General features: G+C 40.7%; 5 protein-coding genes across 5 annotated transcripts in view; 1 reads left to right on the plus strand and 4 right to left on the minus strand.

Moving 5' to 3' along the window:
* Positions 1-773: 773 nt before the first annotated feature.
* LOC135435893 (cystatin-like protein) lies at positions 774-1,336 on the minus strand. Its single transcript, XM_064693138.1, has 2 exons — positions 1,107-1,336; positions 774-1,046 (listed from the first exon to the last, which is right to left on the minus strand). Exons 1-2 carry the CDS (start codon positions 1,289-1,291, stop codon positions 851-853), a joined length of 381 nt encoding a protein of 126 aa, XP_064549208.1. The 5' UTR covers positions 1,292-1,336; the 3' UTR covers positions 774-850.
* Positions 1,337-2,752: 1,416 nt separating this feature from the next.
* Positions 2,753-3,894, minus strand: LOC135435892 (cystatin-like protein). The gene is made up of 4 exons (XM_064693136.1): positions 3,673-3,894; positions 3,450-3,610; positions 3,040-3,172; positions 2,753-2,982 (listed from the first exon to the last, which is right to left on the minus strand). Exons 1-4 carry the CDS (start codon positions 3,864-3,866, stop codon positions 2,802-2,804), a joined length of 669 nt encoding a protein of 222 aa, XP_064549206.1. The 5' UTR covers positions 3,867-3,894; the 3' UTR covers positions 2,753-2,801.
* A 32-nt stretch (positions 3,895-3,926) lies between these two features.
* LOC135435894 (cystatin-like protein) lies at positions 3,927-4,636 on the minus strand. Its single transcript, XM_064693139.1, has 3 exons — positions 4,482-4,636; positions 4,276-4,411; positions 3,927-4,214 (listed from the first exon to the last, which is right to left on the minus strand). The coding sequence occupies exons 2-3, from the start codon at positions 4,407-4,409 to the stop codon at positions 4,019-4,021; spliced, it is 330 nt and encodes a 109-aa protein (XP_064549209.1). The 5' UTR covers positions 4,410-4,411; positions 4,482-4,636; the 3' UTR covers positions 3,927-4,018.
* Positions 4,637-5,044: 408 nt separating this feature from the next.
* Positions 5,045-10,572, minus strand: LOC135435891 (zinc finger and BTB domain-containing protein 41). Its single transcript, XM_064693135.1, has 6 exons — positions 10,412-10,572; positions 9,308-9,689; positions 8,473-9,241; positions 7,977-8,416; positions 7,202-7,916; positions 5,045-7,136 (listed from the first exon to the last, which is right to left on the minus strand). Exons 2-6 carry the CDS (start codon positions 9,661-9,663, stop codon positions 5,499-5,501), a joined length of 3,918 nt encoding a protein of 1,305 aa, XP_064549205.1. The 5' UTR covers positions 9,664-9,689; positions 10,412-10,572; the 3' UTR covers positions 5,045-5,498.
* Positions 10,573-11,851: 1,279 nt separating this feature from the next.
* The window catches only part of stumps (DBB domain-containing protein stumps), a 44,262-nt gene continuing 31,653 nt past the window's right edge, over positions 11,852-24,460 (plus strand). Inside the window, exons 1-2 of the mRNA XM_064693773.1 lie at positions 11,852-12,072; positions 20,323-20,530. Coding sequence (XP_064549843.1) covers positions 20,521-20,530 — 10 coding nt within the window. The 5' untranslated portion in view covers positions 11,852-12,072; positions 20,323-20,520. The remainder of the gene's footprint in view (positions 12,073-20,322; positions 20,531-24,460) is intronic.

The raw sequence follows: 24,460 nt of genomic DNA on the forward strand, positions 1-24,460 counted from the left end.
AGTATTTATGGATTTCATTAGTATGGGTGCGACAACACGAAAGAAAGCAAAAAGAAACCAATTTCAACGACGATCGATAAATAACTGAGAGTTCAATAAGAAGAATTAATTTGATCTAAAAAACACACAATTTTTTGAGCGATAAACAAAGCTAGTGTATAGATTTTGGTTTTGGATAAAAGCACCATGTCTGTGAGAAATTGAATATTATATTATATAAAGTAATTAATTAATATAATATTATATATTATAACTGAGCTCTACTTGTATCCAGTATCAGGCGAAGCGACTTAGCCACAACCGTCTGCTCTTAGATCTTAGATATCTTCATGAAACTTGGCACAGTTTCTTTCAGTTGCATCCCAGATCGATCTGTTTATTATATCGTTTTTGTAAGTAAACTTCTAAGATATTTTGACCAAACTTGGCATTTACTTAACACAATCTTATCAGCCTCGGATCAGTAAAGAATAAACAAAGATGAAGAAAATCGATTGAGATACTTTCCTTCAAGATATATTGACCAAGACGAGCTCCCAACATATCTGCAAGCCCGTATCAGATCTGACTGCCATATGAAAAAAAGCAATTCCAAGTCTGGAAGAGCATTCAATATTCGACCTGCCAAATAAAGCAATTCTACCCCGGTTTTTTTTTTTCTATTTTGCATCTGTTAATTTAAACAATTTACGGAATATGTTGTATATAACAAGATGTGAGAGAGCACTCGAATAAATATTCATTGCCGGCTATTAAATGCGAAACGAAACTGGTTTCTTATGCTCAAAGAGCTGTTCAATTTTATTCATATGCTTTTTAGAATAGAGCTTAGCAGATCGCATCAGCTAGTCTACCAGGTGCGATCCACCTTAGCATCGTCGCCCTGGCAATCGATTTTGACATTGGTGCCGTTCTCCTTGAGCCATGGCTGGGACCAGATCTTCACAGTGCACTGCTTGGCCACATTATCACTGGACAGCTCCACGGTGTAGGTATCCAGAGTGCCGGCAACAACTTGAGTTGTCACCTTCAGCACTTTTGTGGCTCTATAGCAAAAAACAAACAAACATTAGTATTAAGATAATTGGAATAGCTTTGAGACTTACGCGTAGTTGGGTCCATCGCCAGTCGACAATTTGGCCAGAGTTGCGTGCAGATTGGCAACAGCCTTCTCCAGCTCCTCGCCGCTCAGCTCCTTGTGACCGCCAACAATTGGGGGCGACTCATCGCTGGCCACCAGCACACACACGAGTGCCAAGATTGTCAGATAAATGAATTTCGAACCGAACATTTTATTTTCTATCTTAAATGTTTTGGAACTCTTGTTTGATCAAAAGCTGTGCATCAACTAAATTCTCTGCGGCAAAGTCGGCCCTTTTATACACCGCACGCTCTGAGCGCGTTTTCGTGAGAGCGTTTGTTGTGAGCATTTTGTGACGAATACTATGACACGATATATATATATAGAAATCCATATACATATGTGTACACATACATGTGTGTTATCATTCGTTTGTAAAGAAATGTACATTGTTCGTCATGAAATGTGTAACGCACGGAGGGCGGCGTGCACATAATGTAGTATATGTATATATATTCTTGATCGGCCATATAGCCATATCTGTGTGTCCGACTGTCTGCTTCTATGCTAACTAGTCTGTCTCTCAGTATGATAATATTATTATAGCAGTAAGTATACATACATAACATAGAAATGATTGCTCTAAAGCTAAGCGCTTCTATGAAAAACCTCTAAAAATATATTTTGCCTAAGCTCGACATTTGCGTGTTTCACTATGCATCTTTCTTTCTGCAGAGTTTTATCAATTATATAGCTCTTCTGTGTTTCCAGATATCCTCATTTAAGTCAGCAGTTGAGAGCTCCACAGTTCTCCTCAGTTATCAGCGTATTCGTAAACCAGGGTTATTAATCTGTGACATACTTTTTGTCATATATTATATTTAAAAATTACTTTTCAATCTTAATCAAGGAAGAATAAAAGAAACAGAGCGCCAGAATAAAATTGTGGATTGACATGGAATGCTTATATAAATACATATAGCGGGTATTACCCGGCCTTGCCCGTGTTTCAATTTGTAGATATAACTATTTCAATTGCTTTTCGCCTGTTTTTCTCGAAAAAAGAACCAAAAACATATTAATCTTGTGATGGGACTCTTAATGCTCAAAACTACAATTTAGTTAATTCAAACTTTGATTTGCATTGACCCCCGTCCGAGGTGATAATGCGACAAACGTATCCAATAAATATTCACAAAGATCATTGCAAATTAGTTCGAAGCTGATCGGCTGATGAACAAAAATGTTGCCAAATTTCCACAGTTACGGGTGGGAATTCCAAAAGTGCTGAATATTTTTTGATGTAAGATTTTAAGGTTTTGAAGCAGATCGTACGAAACTTAAAATTACGCCCAAAACATCTTTAACCCGCATTTTCCACCTTGGCTTGTTTTCATCGAAAAAGGTTAAATAAGTCTCAAATGGGTTTTCCTAAAGATCTTTGCAAATGATTTTACATCCGTAACTTCGCCCACCAAATAGTCAAACCCAATTTCCACCAAGCACGAATGGATTTTTCGAAAAGTATGAAACAACACTTCCCAGCCCTTGGGGTTTGGTCTAGGACAAAGAGTTATATATATAGAGATAATATTCGTTGGTCAAGAACATTTGGGTTTTATTTATGTATTGTTTTCATTATATGTTATTTAAAATAAAATGCTGAAAATATTGTTCATAAAAAGTAAAATTTATTAAAAATTGTGCACATTGTTATTTTTTAAAGAGTGAAGTTAAGCTCGGCATCGTCGCCTTCGCATTTGATTTTAATATTGCTGGGATAACCCTCCCAGGTGGTGACAGCGCATTGTTTGTTAGTTTTACCGTCGGTCAGTTGCCCGACAAAGATTGTGACCGCACCCGAGACATATTGTTTCTTGACGGAAATCACTTTGGCGAGACTGAAAAGTGAATAAGTTTATTTAAATATATATATTGGATATATATAAATATGTTACTTGTAGCTAGCTGCGTGCTCTTGAGACATTATAGAGAGGCTTTCCTTCAATAGTTCAATAGCTTCCTCCCGCAGCATGTACTCCATTTCTTCGTCCATGCCCTCGAGCGGAGTATTGTCATCGGCTTTTATGGCTGCAGAGCAGGCCAGAAATAATAGAACCAAGTAATTAATATCGTTCATATTTAAGCACGAACTAATTTGGCTTAGTTAGCCGAACTAGCTTTTATAGATCGCACTACCAATGCGAAGCTAGCTTGTAATTTTCAATAATAAGTCCGGCTTATAAAAAGATTGTACGGATAGCTGAGAACAATATCTAATGTATTTGGTGCATGCACATAATTTGGTAACAAAGGCGCATTCAAAAACTAATATTTGTGTGTAGCAAGTACTCCAGACTTTCGGCACCTTGGCAGCTGATTTTGATGTCCGTGTTGTCTACCAGCCAGAATTGATGCCAGATTCTCACATTGCACTTTTTGGTCTCAAAGCCAGTTGTCAGTTCCGTTTCGTAGGTTAATTTCTTGGCCGCAACTCCCTGGCTCCGCACGCTGATCAGATTGAGGGCTCTGAAGAGTGCGAAAGATTGGGTAAAACCTGCAAATGGAGCTGTAAATGAAGATGGATTTACTTGTAGCTAACTGCACCGGCGCTTATGTTGGCCAATTTGTCGAGTTGTTCGTCCAAAAATTGAATAGCGTAAGTGCGCAATTCTCCGAGCTGCTCGTGCAGGCCCATTATTGGATACATTTCAGAGTCTGTGGCCTCCGCGCCGGAGGCCAATGCAAGGGCGGACATCAGATACAAAAACTGTTCACAATTCATTTTTGTATAGAAACTGATATTGGCCGCATGCAGCTGTGCCTATTTATACACAAATGGGCGTACTTATGGGATTATATTTTATTTGAATAAATTTAATTAAAAACGATATTAAATCTTAATGTGTATTTAACATGCGGCAGTTGATTACATTTTTAAAAGGTGCTCTCAATCTCGTTGTCATCGCCCTCGCACTTGATGGTTATATTGATGCTATTCTCCGGCAGCCAGGGCTGTGTCCAGATCTTAACATAGCTCTCCTTAATGTCATCGCCCTGGGCCAGCTGCAGCTTGTAATGATAGAGTCTGCCGGCAACCACTTGCGATGTCACCGACTTGACCTTAACAACCCTATGCAAATTAAAGTGTTTATTTTTCAAAGAGTATTCAGTATTTGAATATTTTCACTCACTTAAAGCTGGGCTTATCGCCAGTGGCAGCCACTTTGGCCAGCGAGGTATTCAATAGCTCCACGGCCTTCTCCAATTCAGCGCCTTGCAGCTCCGCCGATACGCCACCACAAAGTGCATCGTTGTGTTCGGTCATGTCTGTGGAATATTTATAAATGAACTGCATTGATAAGCACACGAAAATATATATGGAAACCCTTCGAAATACCTGAACAGCGTAGCGCGGCGAGACAAGAACTTCGAGTAGGAAGAAAGAAATAAAAACGAGTATTCCTGAATATCGCTTTGTTTGAAAACTCGACGATGACTGAGCGCACTGGAAGAACGCGTACGGTTCAGGGCGGGCATTGGACTTGCTTTGTATGGGTGAAAACACAAAGAGAGCGCGAAAATTGGCACTCTCTCTCACACTCGCACACACACACACACACTCTCTCGCTCTGGGAGAGTCTAGTCTGTATATAAGAACTGACTCATAAACATGATGATAAAATCGAAAACAAACAGTGGCCACTCTCATTTGATGGAAATCGCCCCGAAACAAACAGGAACATGTTTGGCAGACAACGATAACGACTGTAACTACCTGATATCTGGCCTTTATAGAGCGTTTTCTGAAAAAAGGTAGTTCCACAAATGAGCTATTGATTGCTATTTATGGTACACAGACGTTAAAATGTTTTCTTCTACAGGTAAGCTTATCGGCGAGAACATTTTTGAAATGCCAACTAAAATTAGTTTAGGTAATTAACTAAATGAAAAGGAAAAAAACCAGATTGGATTTATTTACTTCAGCATACGAATTCTTCAAAACAAAATTGAGGTACAAATTTAAAAAGCCTTAAAGCTAAGCTCTCTATTTAATTTAAATAACGCATTAATTAACGATCTGTCGTTGATTTTATAGTACCGTAGTTATATGTGCATATATAAGTATATATATTATATATTTATATGCTACTTATCCCGCGTAACATCTATTCAATTTGCAATTGAAATTCTTGTTTGGTAAATATTTCCAAAAAATACAGTTACACCCCCCTCCCCCTTCCAATACAACGTGCGAGAAACTTAAGCAAATCTTACAAAATAGTTCCACATTTGTTTTCTTTCTTTTTTTTAGTTTTAGTTTAGTTGTTTTCTTTTAGTATCATCTTTTTTTTGGAAACTAACAAGCGCTACAAAACAGTTCCAATAACAAATCCCTCTCCATCTTTCAGGCTCTTCAGATGTGTATATGCATGTGCTCCAGCAGCTGGGCGCGATCCGGAAATATGGAGGAGCACATTTCACACTCAAAGCAGCGCGTCCGACGCTCCGTTTTGCTGGCCGCTGCCGCCTTGGCGGCTGCATCGGCGGCGTGTGCAGCGGATACCACCTCGGAGATGGAAAAGAAACCGGAACTGACATCCGAAGAGTTGGCACTGGCCACCACATTCACATTGTACGAGTCCACGCCATAGCTGAGGTACGAGTTGCCGGCTGGCTTATTGACTGCAACGGGCGAGGATGTTGTCGATTTCTTGGCGCTGAATTCGGATGAGCTTTTGTCCATGTGTCGCTTGGCTGCCGAGCGGGTGGCCGAGTTGGCAGTGATCTGTCGCAGATGGCGCGATGTGCGCGCCGCCGATGAGGATGATGATGATGATGTGGGCGTGGCTGTGTGTCCTGTGGCAGTTACACGTTGCTGGCTCTCCACCATTTCGCGCAGATCCGGAGACGTGGGCTCAATTTTAATGAGGTTCTGCTCCTCCTCGGGCAGAAACTGTGGCGTTGTCGACGATTCGCTAGTGAAACGCAGGCGCGCATTCCGATCATGCTTGAGCGGACTGCGTAATATCTCCTCCAGATCGTTGACAATGCTCGGATTGAACTTGTCGTAGGGCTTCTCGCGCAACATGGCCGCATGGATCAGCAAATGGGTGTCATCGTACATGAGCTGGACGCGCTGCTGTTGCTGCTCCTGCTCCTGCTTGATGTGCAGCGGACTGGAGCTGATCTGATTTGGCGGCTGTGTGGCAGGTGATATAATTTCGTAGTCATCGACAATCCGCGAACTGGCCACGCCGCTCGACTTGACCAGGCCCAGCTGGCTGCTCTCGCTGGTACTGGTGCGCGTTATGTAGCTGCGACTACGCGACTTTTTGCTGGCATTCTCTGGCGGCACTCGCGCCTTTTCTGTGTGTATCATGCGGGGACGTGAACTGCTTGATGTGGCAGCTGCTGTGCCTGTATTCTTGGCCGCCTTGCTAGACTTCTTTCTGCTGCTGCGACTGTTGGCGACGCTGGATTTGCCGGACTCCTCACCAGCTGCTGCTGTTGTTATTGTCGTTGTTGCTGATGATGTTGCTCCCGCTCCACCTCCTGACTTGTCACTGCTTTCGGCCTGCGTTTGCGTCGGTGGCTGCTTGCCGCCGCGTCGCGACTTGGAGGCGCTTGGTATGCTGCTGGATGAGCTCACAGGCGGCAGAGTGGTATCGTTTACCACCACCAGCGAATCAATTTGAAAGAAGCTTTTGTAGGCATCATCTGGGCTGCCAACATTGCCATTGCTATTTGCCGGCAGGAATTTCTCATCCCACAGACGTTCCGAGCTGCTATTGGCGGATTTGGCAGAACTGGAACTATTGTGTGCGGCGCCATTTGTCACGGCTTTAGCTTGATTTGCAGCTGCTCGCTTGCGCTTCTCCTTTTTAGTTGGCAATGGCTCTGTCCTGTCCAGGAGATCATCCACGTTCTCAACATCAAAGTCACATAGCTCCATATCGCTGGCATACTCCTCGCCATCCTTGTTCCCCGCACGCATGTGGGCAATCTCGTGTGGCTGCAGTTTCCTGCGTCGCTTATACTTGCGCGGACCAGTCTGAAAAAATAAATAAATTTCAGTCAATTTTAAAGAGCACAACTTGGCTAGCAAATGCTACTCACAATTGGCTGTCGCTGTTTGGCAGTGTTTGTGTCACTGTGCTGGATGAGATGCTGTATAAGCTCATTGGATGAGGACAAATCGGCGGAGCAGACGGTGCAATGATAGGTGCCACGTACCGCATCCAGACCCGAGTGATGGGAGCGTATGTGCTCGCGCAGCACAACGCGCTGGTTGAAGGCACGCGGACACACGGAACAGGCATAGGGCTTCTCGCCCGTGTGAATACGTTCGTGCTTGCGCAGCGTACCGCCATCGGCAAATGCCTTCCAGCAGTAGCGACAGCCATATGGCCGTTCGCCAGTGTGGATGCGGACATGTATTTGCTGTGAGCTGCGCGAGCCAAAGGTCTTGCCGCACTCGTGGCAGGGAAACAGCTTGCCCGGCGATGTGGTGCTATGTGAATGCCGATGATTGGAGAGCGTGCGTCCATCGGGGAACTCCTCGTGGCACACCTCGCAAACCACCGACTTGTCGCGATGCGAGGCCATGTGTCGCTTCAGACGTGCCTTGTTATGAAAGTTCTTGCCGCACTTGGAGCAAGAGTGGCACTTCTCGCGCGAGTGATCCCAGGCGTGCTTGATCAGTGCCTTGCGATCGCGACACTCTTTGCCGCACAGCACGCACGAGTTGGGCTTCAGCTCGTGCGGATGGCGCGTGTGCAAATGCCGCTTGATAGCCTGCTCCTCGTAAAAGCTAACACCGCACAGGACGCATCTGCAAATGTCGGAAGTGAATCATAAATTGGAACTAGTTGCACGCGTTTGCCCAACTCACTTGAATGGCGGGAAGCGTGCATGGACCTCGGCATGGGCGAGCAGCTCCAGAGCGCTGGGAAACGATTTGCCGCATGTGTGACAACAGTGCGCGGCGTCTTTGGCATTTTCGGCATCAGCATCGCCGCCGTCGCCGTCACCTTCGCCGACGCCACCGCCGTCGCCGCCCTCCATGTCTGGTGTCAGCTTGTGCTGTTGCTTGGCATGACGACGCAGCAGGTCCTGCCTGTGAAAGGAAATGCCGCACTCGCTACAGTAGAAGTCACCGTAAAGCTGTTCCGGATCCGATTCGCTGGCGCTATCTTCGCCCGCCGAAGCCGGATCATATTCCGAGTTGCTCTCCTCGAACTGATGTGTCTTCTGATGTTCCTGCAGGCTGTAATTATCCCAGAACATCTCCTGACACTGATTGCATTCGAAGGGCGAGTCCACGCGATGATTCTAGGACAGGCAGACAGTTACATATGGAAGACAGTTGAATATTCACCGAGGCTCACCTTGATATGCGAGACGAGCGCTTTTTCGCGCGCAAATGCGAGTCCACACTGCTGGCACACAAAGGGCTTGCTCTCGTCCAGCACCGGGAAGCGTAGCGTCTCTGCCCCATCGGCGACTGGGCCGTCTGGGCACTGTGTCGAATGCGCTGCCTCGATTGACGTGCTGCCCGTGAGCGGCGGCTGCAGCGGCAGCTCCTCGCAATCCATGTACTGGCGCAAATCGTCAGTTGGCTGCTTCTCGGCAATCACAATGTACTGTGTGCTCTCTTCTTTGGGCTTGAGGCGGCTAATGCGACCGCGCGTGGCTGTTGGTGCGGACACGGCGCTAACCGCTGCATAGCTGGCCTGCGGTTCCACCAGCTGCTCCTGCTCCATTTGCTGCATCTGGTCTTGCACCTGATCATCTTCCTGTTCCTGGTACAAAGGCCAATCCTGTTCGTAATAATGATCATCCGCTTGGCGTTGCTGTTGCTGCGGCTCAAATTTAATTGCTGCCGCCTCATCTGCCGCAACCTGTGCCTCGGCATGCGCCTTGAAGTGACTGATGAGCTCAGCGCGCCTTGAAAAACGTGCGCCGCATAATTTACACAGATGTGGACGATCGTTTTGGTGCGCCAGCATGTGAGTATTAAGGCTGCCTTTTTTGCGAAAGCGTCGACTACAAAAGTCGCAGGGATAAGGGCGCAGTGCCGTATATTCATCCTGCTCCATGTCCAGCAGCTCCTGCGAGCTATTGTTGCCCGCTATTTGCTCCGCGGCGATTTCCACGCTGCAAAAATAAAAGGAACGCATTATAAAAACGTCGTTCTACAGGTAATGATCAGCAAGTACTTACCGCTCGGCACCCTGATGCTGCACCCAATCATCGGTAATGATCTCCTCGGTGACCACCTGTGCATCATCATCAAATGACTCGGCATAGGCAACGGTGCCGCTGTCCGTGATTAATACAGTTCCGCCGCCGGCTTCGTTGGCGGCTATGATTTCGCTTAGCTGACCATCGCGCGCCATGAAGATAAGATTCTCGGCTGCCATATGGTCAAGATCCTCGTCTGTTGCATTGCCATTTACCAAATAGGCGGCAGTCACCTCGCTGTCAGCAGCGCCGTTTTCCAGCATATCTGTTTCGGAATCAACCGCAGATGCGTGCTGCTGTATCCATTGGATGCCGCCATAGTCCTGATTGTTCATAACTCAACTGCCCCGTTGCTTTTGCTCTGCAAGCGAATTGTTGTTATTGCAAACTTCTCGGGCAAATAAAAATAATTTACAGATCTCAAGCTTGAGCAACAATTGTCTCTGGAGCACATGTGCTCTGGCAAAAAGACCGTGGGAGAGTGAGAGAGCAAAATAGCGTTGCCAGACAGATTGCAGTTAAAAAAATGTATAATTTGCCATTCAAAACAAACAATTTAATATGTAATTCACAAATATCCGAAACAAATTATCTTCAGCGCACATTTAGCTACTCATTTGATTTGATTGTGCACCGCTAAATAATATTGTTTTATTATTGAACTGCACTTTTAATAGCGCTGGCAACCCGGCGCCCGCTTCCAGGTAGCACACACTAGGCATCCCGCTCACACGCACGTGTCGCGCGCATCGTTTCCAATTTAATGTTGTTAAATGGCCAAGTCGTCGTCTCATAAGATTTTTTTTCCAATTATAAGTCTGTGTTTTATTTATATTCCAGACTGTTGCACATAACCTCAAGTCGAAATACAATAATAAACAAACCGCACCGGCAACCCGAGCTCTATTTTGCACATAACATGTATAACATATGCATATATGACTATAATAAGACAATAGGTGGCGCAGTCGTGGCACTCACACTCACGCGATTACATCACGCCCAAAAATTCTCATTTAATTAATTTCATTTGAATTTATACTAAAGACTAGCGAAACAATAGCCACAGCTGCTAACATTTACCTTTAATTTCAACTTTACACAGATGTCATTCTTTAATTGTACGCCGCCTGTTTTTAAATGCAAAAAATTGTTTTCCAAACTCAAAATATGCACGAACTAAAAGAATTCCGCAGCAAAATCACACACATCGTTTTTTTTCCTCCTCAACTCACAGCTGTTGCTGCGCCATTCAGGCGTGTGTGCGCATACGTGTAAGGTCTGTTAAACCACACTCACACAACGAAAAGGGCTTAACATTTGAATGAGCTGTTATTAACAACGAGCACTTAGCGTTTCCTGGAAAAATTGGTAACACTAGTTGCTCGATATTGTACAAAAAAAATAATAATTAAAATATATAATAAAATTTGGTGTAAATTGTTTTCATAACCAGATAATAAGCTAAAGAGAAATACGGTGGACAGTCGAAAAATTTGAACTAAACAGATTTTGAAGTATCTTACAGTTGGCGGTCGCTTTCTGCTGGAATAAAATCACAGTCGCAATAATTTTAAACTGTATAACAGGTTGCTTCAATAGTACAACTACATCACCAGTGCTGCAAAGTCTTTATATTTGAGTGCTGTTAAACTGAATGAATGCATCAAATTTATCCGTTACGCTCTGTAAATATTTAAACGGGCACAAATATATTTTTCCACGCCAAACAAAAAAAATATTATTCACTTCATCATTATTTGAAACAAGTTGCTTCAACACCTGCTCAAATAAACTTGTATTAAAGCTCACAAGTATACCTAAGTTTATTATCTAATTTTATTTATTATCTAATAGAACTTGCTTATATGAAATCCTAACGGGAACTTATAACCTAGCCAATTGTTAGCTGTAAACCAGGTGGCATTCCTCATTTTAAGGATTTAGTACACATCGTGCTGGAATTTGTTGTTGCCAGACTGTAGGAAATAGCCCTAAATACCCCAAGTAAACAATATAGATAACAGTTACCAAGTTTGGAATTTTGAACTTTTTTATCAACTGACCAAATTTGGTCAGAGCTTAAAACAAACTTTAAGCTGTGTTATAATGTGATTAGACGCGTGCATATGCAAATTTCCCAAGGAAAATTCGATTATTGGCATTTCTCGGAAGATTTCACGTACATACATAGATGATTTGCCTAAAACCACAGCAAATTATACACATACACATATATATGTATGCATTTTACATACATACACCCACACAGTCGCGTTTCTCTTTCGCCATTAGCTTTGCTCTTTCAGCTAAAGAGCAATGCAAATGATGAGCAACGCGCTTCGCCCAAACAGCGCCAAACTTTTTTTGTTCCACTCGCCTTTGCCTGTGGCTTTGCCCGTTGCCTTTGCCTCTGCCACTGCCACTGCCTCTGCCTTTGCTCTGCTTTTATTTTTATTGCTCTGTGTGCGTTTTGTTTTGCTGTGGGGCTCTGGGGCAGCGCCAACCAAGCGACTATTTAATTTTCGTTTTGCCGTGGAACCGTTTGGCGGCGGCCCGCAAGCGACGTGCGCGTTCTGAATATTTGGAAAATGTCGAGTAGCAGCGCGTTCGTGGTTCTATTTTGATTTACGTCTTTATGTGTTACCGTTACGTTTGCATATACATACATAGATATAACGTTGTTACAACGCTGCAGCGCCATCTAGCGCTGGTCGACCTGTTGCTGTCGTTGTTTTTGCCTAGTAAGTACCACGTTAGAGATAAAATATAAACAAACATAAGCGAATGAAAAACAACAATACCAAAAATAAAAAACAAAAAAGTAACCGCCATCCTTTGACAGGCGGCGACGACATAAAATGTCAAACTGTCGATCAACATCAAGGCGAAATATGCAAGATGCGTGTCTTAACTGCAAAGAGGGCGCCGACTACTCTGGGAAATGTGTATGTGTGTGTGTGCGTATTTGCATACTTATGTTGTGTATGTATGCACATACATATTTGCAGGCAGCCATTTATGTAATGCACACACACACACACACGCGCACATTTTACTATCCTCCTCCCTGTTTCGCTTATTTTAATCTTGGTGCTGATCTCGCTTTCGGCTACGCGTTTTGCATGCCTACGCGTTCGGTTCGGTTTGGGTCGTTGTTGCCCTTCTCTGGAATGCGTTTAATTCGAATTTGAATTTCATCGTTTTTCGCTGCTTTATATGATTCTGTTTTGTTTTGGGGCTACGCTCGCTTGTTTTTACAACGTAAAACACTTGTTGTGTGTGCATATTCCTCCAAGGGAAGAAATCAAACTAAGCGCAAACTTTAATTAATATACCACGCACGCACACATAATCACGATCTCGCGCTCTCGCTCTCGCACACACGCACGAACCCACACACATACTGTAAGGCTGGAACAATGTTGTTATTGTTATTCGATGTGCTCGTTATTGTTGTTGTTGTGGTTTGTTTGTATTTTCATCGATGAATTTTTTGTTTTGGCTGCTGGTATTTGGTATTGATTGAATTTTGCGCATGCTCAACACATTTTATGGTTAACGATCGCGGCACACGCTTCTTCGCCAGGTAAAAGTCAGCTATGGGGATTGGAATTTACGATCTACCATTTGTCTATTTATAGAGCTGCAGTTTTTATGGCATGTTAGCTAAAATGTTAGAGAGCGTGTGGGAGGCGATTGACAAACCATTTTTAAATATTGGGAAGCACAATAAATCTATATACTATACAAATTATTGCTTATAGGTCAGGCCATTCGTTTTATTTACTTATTTATTTAATAAACTGTAAATCGCAATGGTATATTCAACCATTTTGGTTTCTCCTTGCTCTTCTACATTTTCGAGAAAATGAACATCGAATTCGTCTCACTACATCATTTGCTACACCGTTCCTAACTCCTTCATAAACATCGGAAATGATTCTGTTCACTCGGCGTCTGGGTCTTTTGGTGGAGCTACTCTCAGTTTTTGTAATGCATTCTGCATTTCCGGGATAAAGGACACAGTTGACGCAGCTTGGATCTAGTGGTGCCAAGTCGCAGGTTACACCCGTAACATCATACGGCAGGCAATAGAAAATGGCAACCAGCAAGATGAGAACCTTTGCACATCTCATTTTAAGGGCTCACATTGAACGACTGACCCAAGTTAGCCAACAGTTAGGAATTTATTGATTGCAGAAGGGTTGAAAGACAAAGAAACAGATTTGCCCATACATAATATAACTGAACTAACATTATTCAGGTGTTCGATAGCCAATAGAATGCACCACGTGATGATCTTATTACACCAATGTGTATTTTGTAAGCTGTACCTTTTAAGGTAGTCAATACTCTATATGCTTTACCCTATGTTTTATTCGATTCTCACTCACATTTGCAGCATTATTTGAGCCCGAATCGCATAGAAGGCGATAATTCGATTCACTGCATAATAGACAAAAAATAGTAAGGATAAGCTAGGAAAGAAAACATAACAACTACAATTTCATTTTCATATATTTATGAAATTATGGGATTCAATTTATTTTTAATTTGTTGGAATCTTTGCTGAATCCGTTGAAAAAAGTTCGACAATAATGTTTTAATTCTGCGGCGTCGCGACTTTTTAGTAGTTCTTGTCACAGGTGCCGCTGTTGTTGTTGTTGCTGTTGTTGTTGTTGTTGCTGCTGTTGTTGTAATGCACTCTGCATTTGTAGGATTTAGGATACAGTTAACACAATTGGGATCCAGTGGCGCCACATCACAAGTGACAGCAGCAACACGATGTGGCAGGCAATATATTATCGCCGCCAACAATATCAGAACTTTGACACAACCCATTTTGAGAGTTTACAGGTAACGACTGACACTAGTTGGCCAACATTTTTTGACTTTATTAAACCAAATAGGGACAAAACAAAGAAACCGATTTTTTGTTCGTATTTTATGGAACTAAACAATATTTACTCAGGTGTTTTATCGCTAACAGAGAGCAGCACGTGGTATGCTTTATGCACTGAAAATAAATATGTTGCCTATGTTATAAGCATGAAATCGCACATACGATCAAACTCTGTACAAAGTTCATATATGTATAAAAGAAAATGACTAATTATCTACTCCCTTTTGATGAATGTGCTAAAGGAGTATTCAGATACTTTTTCTTAGTTTGTTTTCTAATAAAAAGCAAAGCACAAAGAATGTTTAACTAAATAAATATATCTAAATGTATAATTAAATAACATTATTATCTAAATCTTTATTTAGCTGGATCGGAGTTCGACTAATAAAGATTTATAAATTATATTATTTTATTTTACATTTTATATTATTATCTTTATTCATTGATAATTTCAACGAGAAAAACCTTAAGAGAAAGTAAACAGATTTTGATTTTTGATTATATTGGGCATATTTTACTCAAATAAATGTCACTGGAATTTGGCATACGACTTGATTTGCTAAAAGTGTCGAGAAAGTCATAAAAAATGAAAGACTAGAAACCCACTTCGAGAAAATTCAACAGGTTGCGAGTGACGAGACGCTGACAAAATTGTGACAATGACAACAATTGAACTAAATTTTAATTGTTGGCCATTTGCATAGACATTGCCAACATCGACGCAATTGCATTGTTGTTGTTGTTGATCTTGTTGTTGTTGCTGCTGCGGTGCAAGACCTACAAATACAACAAGTTGACGATCTCATTGATGTTTTTATGCGCTTGTCAGCAATCATTTGTGTATTTGTGTATGCGCATGTGAAGATCGGTGGGCGCAACGTAAAACGTGCGTGTGGCTGTCAAACGGCTACTGTGAGCCACTCTGGTGGCACCCACATAAAACATATACATACCTACATATATATATATATTTTTCTTTTGGCACAAAAACGACTGAAAACGTAAATTTCGGTCACTCGACGATCGCGATAAGCGGAAAAACATGTGAAAGTCATAAGGCTGACACGAATGCCAGTCAAACTGAGCAGCAGCATTTAGCAGCGAATTTCGCAAAAACAGAAGCAGAAAAAAAGAAAAAACAATTCTAAAAGCGAAAATATTGTCATTCCGAAATCGATCAAAATAGCAGACAGCAGACAAAATTCTCACGAAACAAGAAATACAAATGCAGGCATGATTAATTACATTTTAAATGAAATGAAAAACACCAAACAAACTGTTGCAAGTGGGCGAAAATTCAGCGCTGTACAACATTGCGTATGAGTGTTGTCTACTAGGCAGCTGTTCGAACGTGTCTTCACTAACGCTCTCTCTCGCCCTCGCTCTCTCTCTCTCTCTCACTCTCTCTCTCTCTGTTGCCAGTGATTATCAGCTGTTTGCTGTGCTACATTTTGTAACTAGTTCGCCTCCCACTCTGTCCTGCACTGCGCGCTCTCTCGCTCTTGCTCTCTCTCTCACACACAGTGTTGCTCTAATTTGCCTAAATAAAAATATTCGCATGCTCACACAAATTCATTTAAAAACAATTTGTGCTTTTTATTATATAAATAAATTAACAACAGCTGCGCGCTCTCTACCTCTCTCTTTGCCATAGTTTGGCGCTCTCTTTAGTCGCGCTCTTTGACATTCTATTTGAGCTATTTTGTGCTTTGGCTACCAGCAAATTATATTAATTGTTTACATACGAATCTCTTTCTTATTTTGTTTTTTTGTTACGGCGCACTTTAGTTGACTCTCGCGTGTTTTTATTGAGCATATTTATTATAAATTTTATTGGCAACGGCGAAGCGAGCGGCAAACGCGTTTCGAACGTGGCGCGATTTCAGTTTTTTTTTATTTTCAATAATCTTTATTGGCCGTTTGACAAATTCGAAAACGCTTCAATTGATTTATTTGATTTTATTACCGCTCGATTTCAAAACATTTTGTTGTGACTGTGCGTGTGTGTGTGCGCGCTCGTGTGCGTGTGTCTGCTACAATACGATCATGTAAATCGGATCGAAATCGTAAATTTTTTTGTGAATCGCTTTGAATGCATTTTAGGCACATGTACATAAGTGCAAGCCGAATGCGATTTTTACGTGCTTTATAGCCGATTACAGAGAATGCTGCTCTAGATGTAATAAATGCGGGGGGACCACACGGATGAATTGATATGGCCTGTGTATAAGTATTTTTATACAATAAACTGAACCAACTTTGGCACATACAATACAGCAAAATTTAAACAGAAAAGTACCAAATATTTAGTACACAATATAATTGTTAAGCTGATCATAAATAACAAGAGTAATTCGATTTATACATATTTCCTAGAAATTCCCTCCAAAATATATTTAATATATTAAAAAGTAAAGTAATTAATATTTTATTATACCCTTGTAGAGGGTACATTCTAGATCAGCATCAACAGTTGATATAGCCAAGTCCGTCTGTCCGTTTTAAAGCTATCGTATTGAATATATAGGAATTTTGTAGGCAGTATATATTTTGGAACCGGCCCGATCGGACGACTATTTCATATAGCTGCCATAGGAATGATCGGTTCGCAAATAGGTTCTTGTATGAAAACATATTTGATTATCAAGATTCCGTACCAAAACTATGCATTTATAAGTTTCTACATATTTGCAAAATCTTATCAATATCGGATAACTATCTTACTATCTTACGCAAATTCAGAATTTATATGTTTTACATGTATATAACTAATATATCATATATCTGTCATAGGAACGATCGGTCGACAAGTTGGTTCTGATATGCAAAGCTTTTTTATAAGTATATTAAGATAAGTTAACAAAACTCGGGATTTATTAGTTCCATCATGATCCTCATATATATGCAAAATCTTATCAACATCGGACCACTATATCATATAGCTGCTCTAGGAAAGATCGGTGGATTAATAGGTTCTTCTATGGCAAAATATTCGGTTTTCAAAGATATTTGCAACAAACGCAGCGTTTTTGAGCTGCAATATTATCACAAAAGGGAAATGTTTAAAAGGCTATGAAATCTTCAGCGGGCCGAAGATATTCCTACTTTTTCGATCTCGCTTTATACATAACAATTTTTCATATTTAAAATTGAACTAAGTATATTATTGCAGCATACTATAAAAAAGTTATGCAGACAAAGCGTTTTTTAGAAAATTATCTATTCTCGGAGCTCTTTAAATAAAAAGTGTGCGCTCTCGAAAGATATATATAAAACTCTTATAAATTAATCAGCTTCATATAAATAAACCAGATTTCCTATTAATACGAATTCTTCTAATTTTTTTTTTTTGGCAATTTGTTTACAACAATTAGTAAAACGATGTTTTTTTGCCAACTAAATGAGCTTTTGCAGACGTATGTCTGTTTCAGCCTTCCATTTCGTACACACTCTCGAAAAATTCTAGAATGTCAGGTGCTCCAGACACGTCTATATATCACAGAGAGTTTTTGGTGTTTAACGGGCAGAGTCTGAGGGTGTTTTTTATTTTGTTTTTTTTGGACAAGCCTCCATTACACTGAATTCTTATGCCCCATACCCCGCATGTCAATTGTCTGCAGGGCCTGCATGCTCCACTTGATCTTGTCGCTGTCGCTGTCGCTGTCGCCAGGGGTATACATTAATCCAGTTTCGTGCCGGCGGCTGTGCCTGTTTCAGTTGCTGTTGTTGCAGTCAACGGCGCATTTACCTAAATTGGAATTTCCGGTAAACAGTAATGAAAATCGTAGCAATCAAACCGAAAAAACACAAACTCACACATACACTGAGCGCTATGTATACAAAAAATAACACATTTGCAAATATAATAAAAAAAAAAACGACCAACGTATACCCGTACACAGTTCAAGAAGTGCCAAAAGGGCCATTGACATTGGTTTATTTTTGGCGCATTTAGGGATTTCATATGGCAGATCAGATCAGATCGAGTCACTTTCGCTTTTAAATCGAGCTTTCGATTTAAAGCTGCACAGCTATGAGTATTCAGTGTTGAGAAGCGTTAGGTAATGCGCTTGGATTAATACTATTATGCGTATCCAGTGTTGAGAAGCGTTAGGCTATAAGTTGGGATTAATAATATTATGCGTATGAAGTGTTGAAAGGAGTTAGGCTATAATGACTAAGGCTGTCTGCACAGCTATGAGTATCCAGTGTTGAAAATCGTTAGGTTATAGGCTAGGATTAATAAAATTAAGCGTATCTAGTGTTGAAAAGCGTTTTGGTGATAAGGCCTTGTGGGCAGCTATGAGTGCAATAAAATGCCAAGACACACGTACACGCATATATGCTCGTAGATACACTTACCCCGGGCACATTGATATGCAAATGAATGTCACCATCTTAAATGAAATAATCGTCTTAAACGAACGCTGTGCCGGCCGTCTTGCTAAATCGCTCGGCTTAATTGCTTTTCTCAGTGCCCTGAGAGAAGATGAGAGAGAGAGAGAGGGGGAGAAAGAGAGAGAGAGAGAGAGAGAGCGCGCGAGAGAGGGTTGAAACATTTAAGAGCTTATTTTTTATGAGCGCCTTTAATGACTTATTTACTTAATAATCATTTTTATTGCATATCAGAAAACGTTTCTCAACCACTTTCAATGTCATTCGTTGAGTGTTCAGGGTGGAAGCAAACCAATCCTTCGACATCTTTCTAAATTTAGTAAACTTTCTGTAAACATTGAAATAGTAACATAGCCACAAATATAAAGAACTTTTCTCGAATTCTATAAACAAATTTTGTTATGTTCAAAATTGGGTTACAATGCTGTAAACAATATGAACTCTGATTGTACTTTAGTTCCCGCCGAATTCAGCATAAATTCCAGAAAATGGTATATGTACATATTGGTTTTATGAACAGGTATGAAAAGTTCTGAAAAAATGTTGCGCATAACTTGAAATGATTTACTATGAAAGCAAATAAATCAATCATTGTTGATTTAAATTTATGAAACCAACGAAAGCTTTCTGTAATTCCCAAAAATTGAGAAAAAAAAACAAAGTGAATTTTTCTGATGTGCATAAAATAAAATCAAAACCTATTTCATCAAGGTTTCGACACAAATTCAAATAACGCACAAGCATATAGAATTTGATGTTGAGGAGGGAGCTCTTCAAAGCGAGCACCCGATATACCGATCTCTACAGAATTGATAGGTGTTGATATGTGGATGCCGAGCGATTGCCAAATCGACGATTCGTTCGCCAGTGCCACCAAATAAGAATCAGAATCACTTTGCGGTTGCTTATGCGGCGCGAATATTAATTGACTTATAAAACGAATCAACGAAATATGCCAATAAAAATATTCCAAGCATTTCGACAGAGTGTTGGCGGTGTGGGGGGGTTGGTGGGGCAGGCAGGCGCCAAACCGGGCAGCCATGCACCAACTATAGACAAATACAATACTTACGATAATAAAAAATATATATGTATATATTTTTTTATTGCTTTGTACTTATTAGTTTTATGTACTAATTGCGGTTTCTGCGGCCAATTGTTGTCCAACGTTTAAAACTGGGGCTACGCTTGGAGCACGCATCCCAACTGAGGCAGGAAAGTTGTAAAACTGTTAATAGGTAGAGTCATATATATATATATATATGCGCGGGCACTTGACTAAACAATCTATAGGCCCTATGGCACATGTGCATACATACGATATTATAGAAAATAAAAAAAATATTTTTGGGACGCTTTTATTTCCCCCTTATAAACGCGATGCAACGTTTCCGGCCACAATATCCGTGTTTGCGTTGGAAACTTGTGTGTTAACTAAAAAATGTTGGGAAAAACTTTTTGCTTCCGTTAGAAATTGTCGAGTTTTCTATTTTGTATGCAGCCATACCACCGTTAGCCACAAGTTCAACCTGCCAGCTGCCTGCTTTATACTTTAGTTTTAATTCGTCTCTCTTCCCCGCATGCTATAATATTTATTGTTGTTGCTGTTGTTGCAATGTTGCTGCTTTACCATGCGCATAATTAATTAACATTTTAATAATTGCTATGCTTTTCTATTTTCTATGTTTTGCAGGTTTCCAATTGTGTGTGTCCAAAACTTTGACTGGCCATATCCGCCGGAAGCACCTTAACGGGCCAGAACAAGTGCAAAGCCCCTGAACTGAACTGAACCAAACTGAGCTCCACTGAGCCCGGCTGAGCTCTCTATAGCTCCCCAAATGGCAGACTAAACAATCGATACATTGGGCAAGACTTTGTGGCAATTATCAACATGTCATTGGGTAAGTACTGGGCAATCAATTTTTTATACCCTGTAACCATAAAATGGCTAACACATGTACTATAAACATAAAATAATCAAATTATTCAAGATTTCTTTTGAATAATAATGCGCGGATGCGCTGATACTATACATATTAAGATCTCTGCAAAGTCGGCAACTCAAAAGTAGATAGTATATAGCTGTACAGATATAGTCTAGAGATTCTCCTCTAAAAAAAATCTGTAAAAATCGAATATTATCTCTATATATAAAACTGTTTGTCCTGACTGACTGACTGACTGCCTGACTGACTGACTGACTGACTGACTGATTGGTGATCAACGCACAGCCCAAACCGTAAGAGCTACGAAGCTGAAATTTTCACTGTAGTTACCTTATGTGATGTAGGTGTACGTTAAGACGGGGTTTCGGGAAATTCCACCCGCAAGTGTGGAAAAATCGCGAAAAACGTTTGTATGTAACTTTTTTGTTTACCATCCGATCGGCCCCAAACTTATTTTCAAAGATCTTTGTTCAAATTCATTTGAGGGGTGTTTCACACTTTTTGAAAAATCCATTCCTCCTTGGTGGAAATGGAGGTCAAAGATTTGGTGGGTGACGTTTCGCGCTCAAATTCGTTTCCAAAGATCTATAAGAAAAATCATTTGAGACGTGTTTCACATTTTTCGCAAAATCTAAACTCCTTCGGTGGAAAATGCATTTCAAAGTTTTTTTTTGTGAATTTTAAGTTTGTTTGATCAGTTTCCGATCAGTTTCAAAATCATTTTCAAAGCTTTTTGAAAACATTGATTTTATAACATACGTGCTACGGGCAAGGCCGGGTTATACCCGCTAGTCTACATATAAAATATAGGTAGAAATATATATTTTTGGCTTAAATCTCCTAGTATTCTCTAGGGTATTCTTTCCAACAACGTGGGGCTTTTAATTGCAAAAGCTAAAAATGCTTCATTAACAATAGACCACAGGTGTTTCTTAAGCATATATGCGTGTGCATATGTCTATAATTTTTTGTATATTATTTAAATTTAAAATGATAAACAAATATTTTATGCAAAGATTTAAAGAGGCAATAGCTTAAACAGCACTAATAAAAGCTTTATTTTTGAATCAGATGCTAATCTCTGGAACCCTTTTTTTTTTTTATAGAATTTCTTTTATCACTTAAAAAAAAAAGAAGAAGAATATTAACTAAACTGTTGATTTTTTATAATGTAAGTGACACTATTGCTGGTATAGATACTTCCTATACTACATTTCCGTTGTTAAAAAGCTTATTGATTTATTGATATTTCCGAAAGTTATGCCGAATAAAATCGCACAACGCCCATCAAAAAATTTTCAACATTTTTTAAAAATATAAAGAACCGTTAAAAGGTATTTGCAAAAAAATATTTAAAATTCCATTGCTCTGTCAAAGAAAATCGGTTTCATCAAACCATAAACATAAATATAAAGATAGTTCGCAGCAGCTATGCAAAAAGCCAAATGCACATTAAATGTAAACTTTGTAGCAATGGAACCTTATAAGATATGCCTTGAGTTCCATTGGAGAATGCCCCATAAGGAGATGATTTCTCCAATCGAACTCTAAGCAAGGCATAGAGCTCCTTCTCCTTATGGGGCATGCTCTATGCCTTGCCTTGCCTTGCACCTTCTCCTTCTGGGGCATGCTCTATGCCGTGCCTAGCGTTGCACCTTCTCTTTCTGGCGTTGCATTGGAGCATGTCCAGTGCATGGCATAAACATGACAAAAACATAAACCCGTTCACGCCTCACACAGAATTTGACACCAAATCGAGTGCACATAAGTGGTTAGGCTGGGCCTTTGTCCATTTATGTGGCAACAACACGCAGCAATAGCTAATGAGTATTTAACCGAGGGACAAGACTACTGTTAAAGTGCACGACAACTGTAACATGTACATTAGCAATTTCCCAGAACGCCAACGCATTTATCTTGGACACATAGTGCAACTGCTACCCATATTCAGAGCAGGAGCCACGCCAACGATTAGTCCGAGAGCAGCCCACTGAAATTTTGATCGAGTTGAAGCCAGCAACAACAACAACAACAACAACAACAATAACAACAATAGCAACAAACAAAACAAACAATGGGCGTACTTTAAACATGCAAAGATTGTGTACTAGGCACGCCTTGGTCTGGAGACCCCAATGCCACCTAAAGAAAACTGCAAAGTGCGGCATTTTCCCAGCGCCGCAAATGATGCGTAGTCAACTGAGACGCCAGTTGTTTAGGCTGTTGCCTGGGAAAAGACAACTGAAAAGAATTGCTATATTTGGCAACACGAATATTAAATACCCTTTAAGAGATATTTATTTCCAATTGATTGTTTCTATGGAAGTTTATAATAGAGTAGTTCGATTTGATAAAGTATGTTGGGAGAAGAGTAAAGCCTCGCAGTTGATGAGTTCGGGACATATATTTAGAAATCTTGAAAAACAAAGGAATGTTCCATAAGTTCAATTTAGCACCAATTTGTGCGGTCTTAATAAGATTTGGCTCATATATCACCTGCTTAGTTAGGCTAGTTTACTCTGTTTTGTCCAGGTATCTTGAAACACAAAACAGACATTTTTTTCGACCAATCCATGTCCCCTATTAGATATAGTACTCCGATATAATCGTAAATGCGATATTTAGTCAATATCTTTTCAAAATCAAAAGAGTTTTTCGAACAAGACCAATCAGCCCATGTAAGCTATATGATATAGTGCTCGAATCGAACCGATTCCGACAATGTAACATCTTACATATTAACCGGCAGTTAGACGTGACTATATCTAAGCGACTATTGAAACTGTGCGCATTTTGTGACAAAACTGTAATGCCCTGTGCAAGGGTATAAGAAACTGCTCGATCTAGAAGTATCTACGTAGTGTGGCACTTATCCAATAGATACGCAGCGCCCAGACACAGTTGCAGACATAGTGCGATCAATTCTGACTCACTGAAAGACACCGTGGCGAGGTCAGCCATCAATTTGTGAACGACTGCCAGCACGATCAACTATAACAATAATGCATAATTATAATTATAATAATAACAATAATAATGCTATGCAATAATCAAAGGACAGCTTGCGATAATAAATAACAAATCAAATGTCGAGCAGGCATCTAATTAGTCAGATTTTGTGGCATGTACAAGCGATTGTTATCGCATGGCCTGAACTGTGCGGCATGTCCCCCCCGCACCTACCTAGACCCAAGCGCATGTCCAGCATCAGCTACAGCCGCGCAGTTGCCACAGTTGAATACTATTTTGTTTTTATTTATGTTGACTAGAATAAATAATCACAGAGCTGATATGGGAAATGGCGCAATTAAAACACAAAACTCGCGCGTCGCACGCATTCAGCCAGAGGCACAGATACAGTTGCATATACAGATACAGATACAGATACAGATACAGTTGCAGATACAGATACAGTTGCAGACACGCACACATAAGCACAGACATCGCTATTAGCTGTAGAGAGCCACTCGTCCAACCCTCGTCCATCCGTTGTCCGTCTGTCAAACAGCCTGCCAGGCAGTCTCCTCTGCCTCCACTGTCGCCTCTGTTACCCCTCGGCCCGCATTCTGAAATTTATATAAATAGTTTGTCGTCATTGTCGTTGACGCTATGTAAAATCATTCATTAAATCCGCATTGAATTTCATTCATTCGCGCTTTTTAATTGCACTCATTGAGCAGATCTGCGCGATTCGGTCCAGTGTTTAGCATTGCCCATTCGCAGTTGTGCCCCTAACTCATTCACAATAGTCGCTAACAGTTCTTTGACTTTACTCAATCACATTATGTGACATACCATATTCCCATCCAAGGCGCGATCTCATTATTTAAATTGTTTAGGCGTTGGTATTAAGATTAAGATCAGGGAAAAACAAATATCTGTTCT

This window comes from Drosophila montana, unplaced genomic scaffold (genome assembly GCF_035044405.1).
Source record: "Drosophila montana isolate Dmon_TW-CO22-7 unplaced genomic scaffold, ASM3504440v1 contig_3733_1, whole genome shotgun sequence".
Classification (NCBI taxonomy): domain Eukaryota; kingdom Metazoa; phylum Arthropoda; class Insecta; order Diptera; family Drosophilidae; genus Drosophila; species Drosophila montana.

Excerpts from the sequence above, each read along its gene's own strand:
- LOC135435892 (XM_064693136.1), bottom strand. The coding sequence starts at position 3,866 with ATGAATTGTGAACAGTTTTTGTATCTGATGTCCGCCCTTGCATTGGCC. Across the intron at positions 3,611-3,672 it reads GCCGGTGCAGTTAGCTACAA|AGCCCTCAATCTGATCAGCG; the intron begins GTAAATCCATCT and ends CGCACTCTTCAG. Across the intron at positions 2,983-3,039 it reads GAGCACGCAGCTAGCTACAA|TCTCGCCAAAGTGATTTCCG; the intron begins GTAACATATTTA and ends TTCACTTTTCAG.
- LOC135435893 (XM_064693138.1), bottom strand. The coding sequence starts at position 1,291 with ATGTTCGGTTCGAAATTCATTTATCTGACAATCTTGGCACTCGTGTGT. Across the intron at positions 1,047-1,106 it reads GGCGATGGACCCAACTACGC|AGCCACAAAAGTGCTGAAGG; the intron begins GTAAGTCTCAAA and ends TTTTTGCTATAG.
- LOC135435894 (XM_064693139.1), bottom strand. The coding sequence starts at position 4,409 with ATGACCGAACACAACGATGCACTTTGTGGTGGCGTATCGGCGGAGCTG. Across the intron at positions 4,215-4,275 it reads GGCGATAAGCCCAGCTTTAA|GGTTGTTAAGGTCAAGTCGG; the intron begins GTGAGTGAAAAT and ends TAATTTGCATAG.
- LOC135435891 (XM_064693135.1), bottom strand. The coding sequence starts at position 9,663 with ATGAACAATCAGGACTATGGCGGCATCCAATGGATACAGCAGCACGCA. Across the intron at positions 9,242-9,307 it reads CAGCATCAGGGTGCCGAGCG|CGTGGAAATCGCCGCGGAGC; the intron begins GTAAGTACTTGC and ends TTATTTTTGCAG. Across the intron at positions 7,917-7,976 it reads GCACGCTTCCCGCCATTCAA|ATGCGTCCTGTGCGGTGTTA; the intron begins GTGAGTTGGGCA and ends CGACATTTGCAG.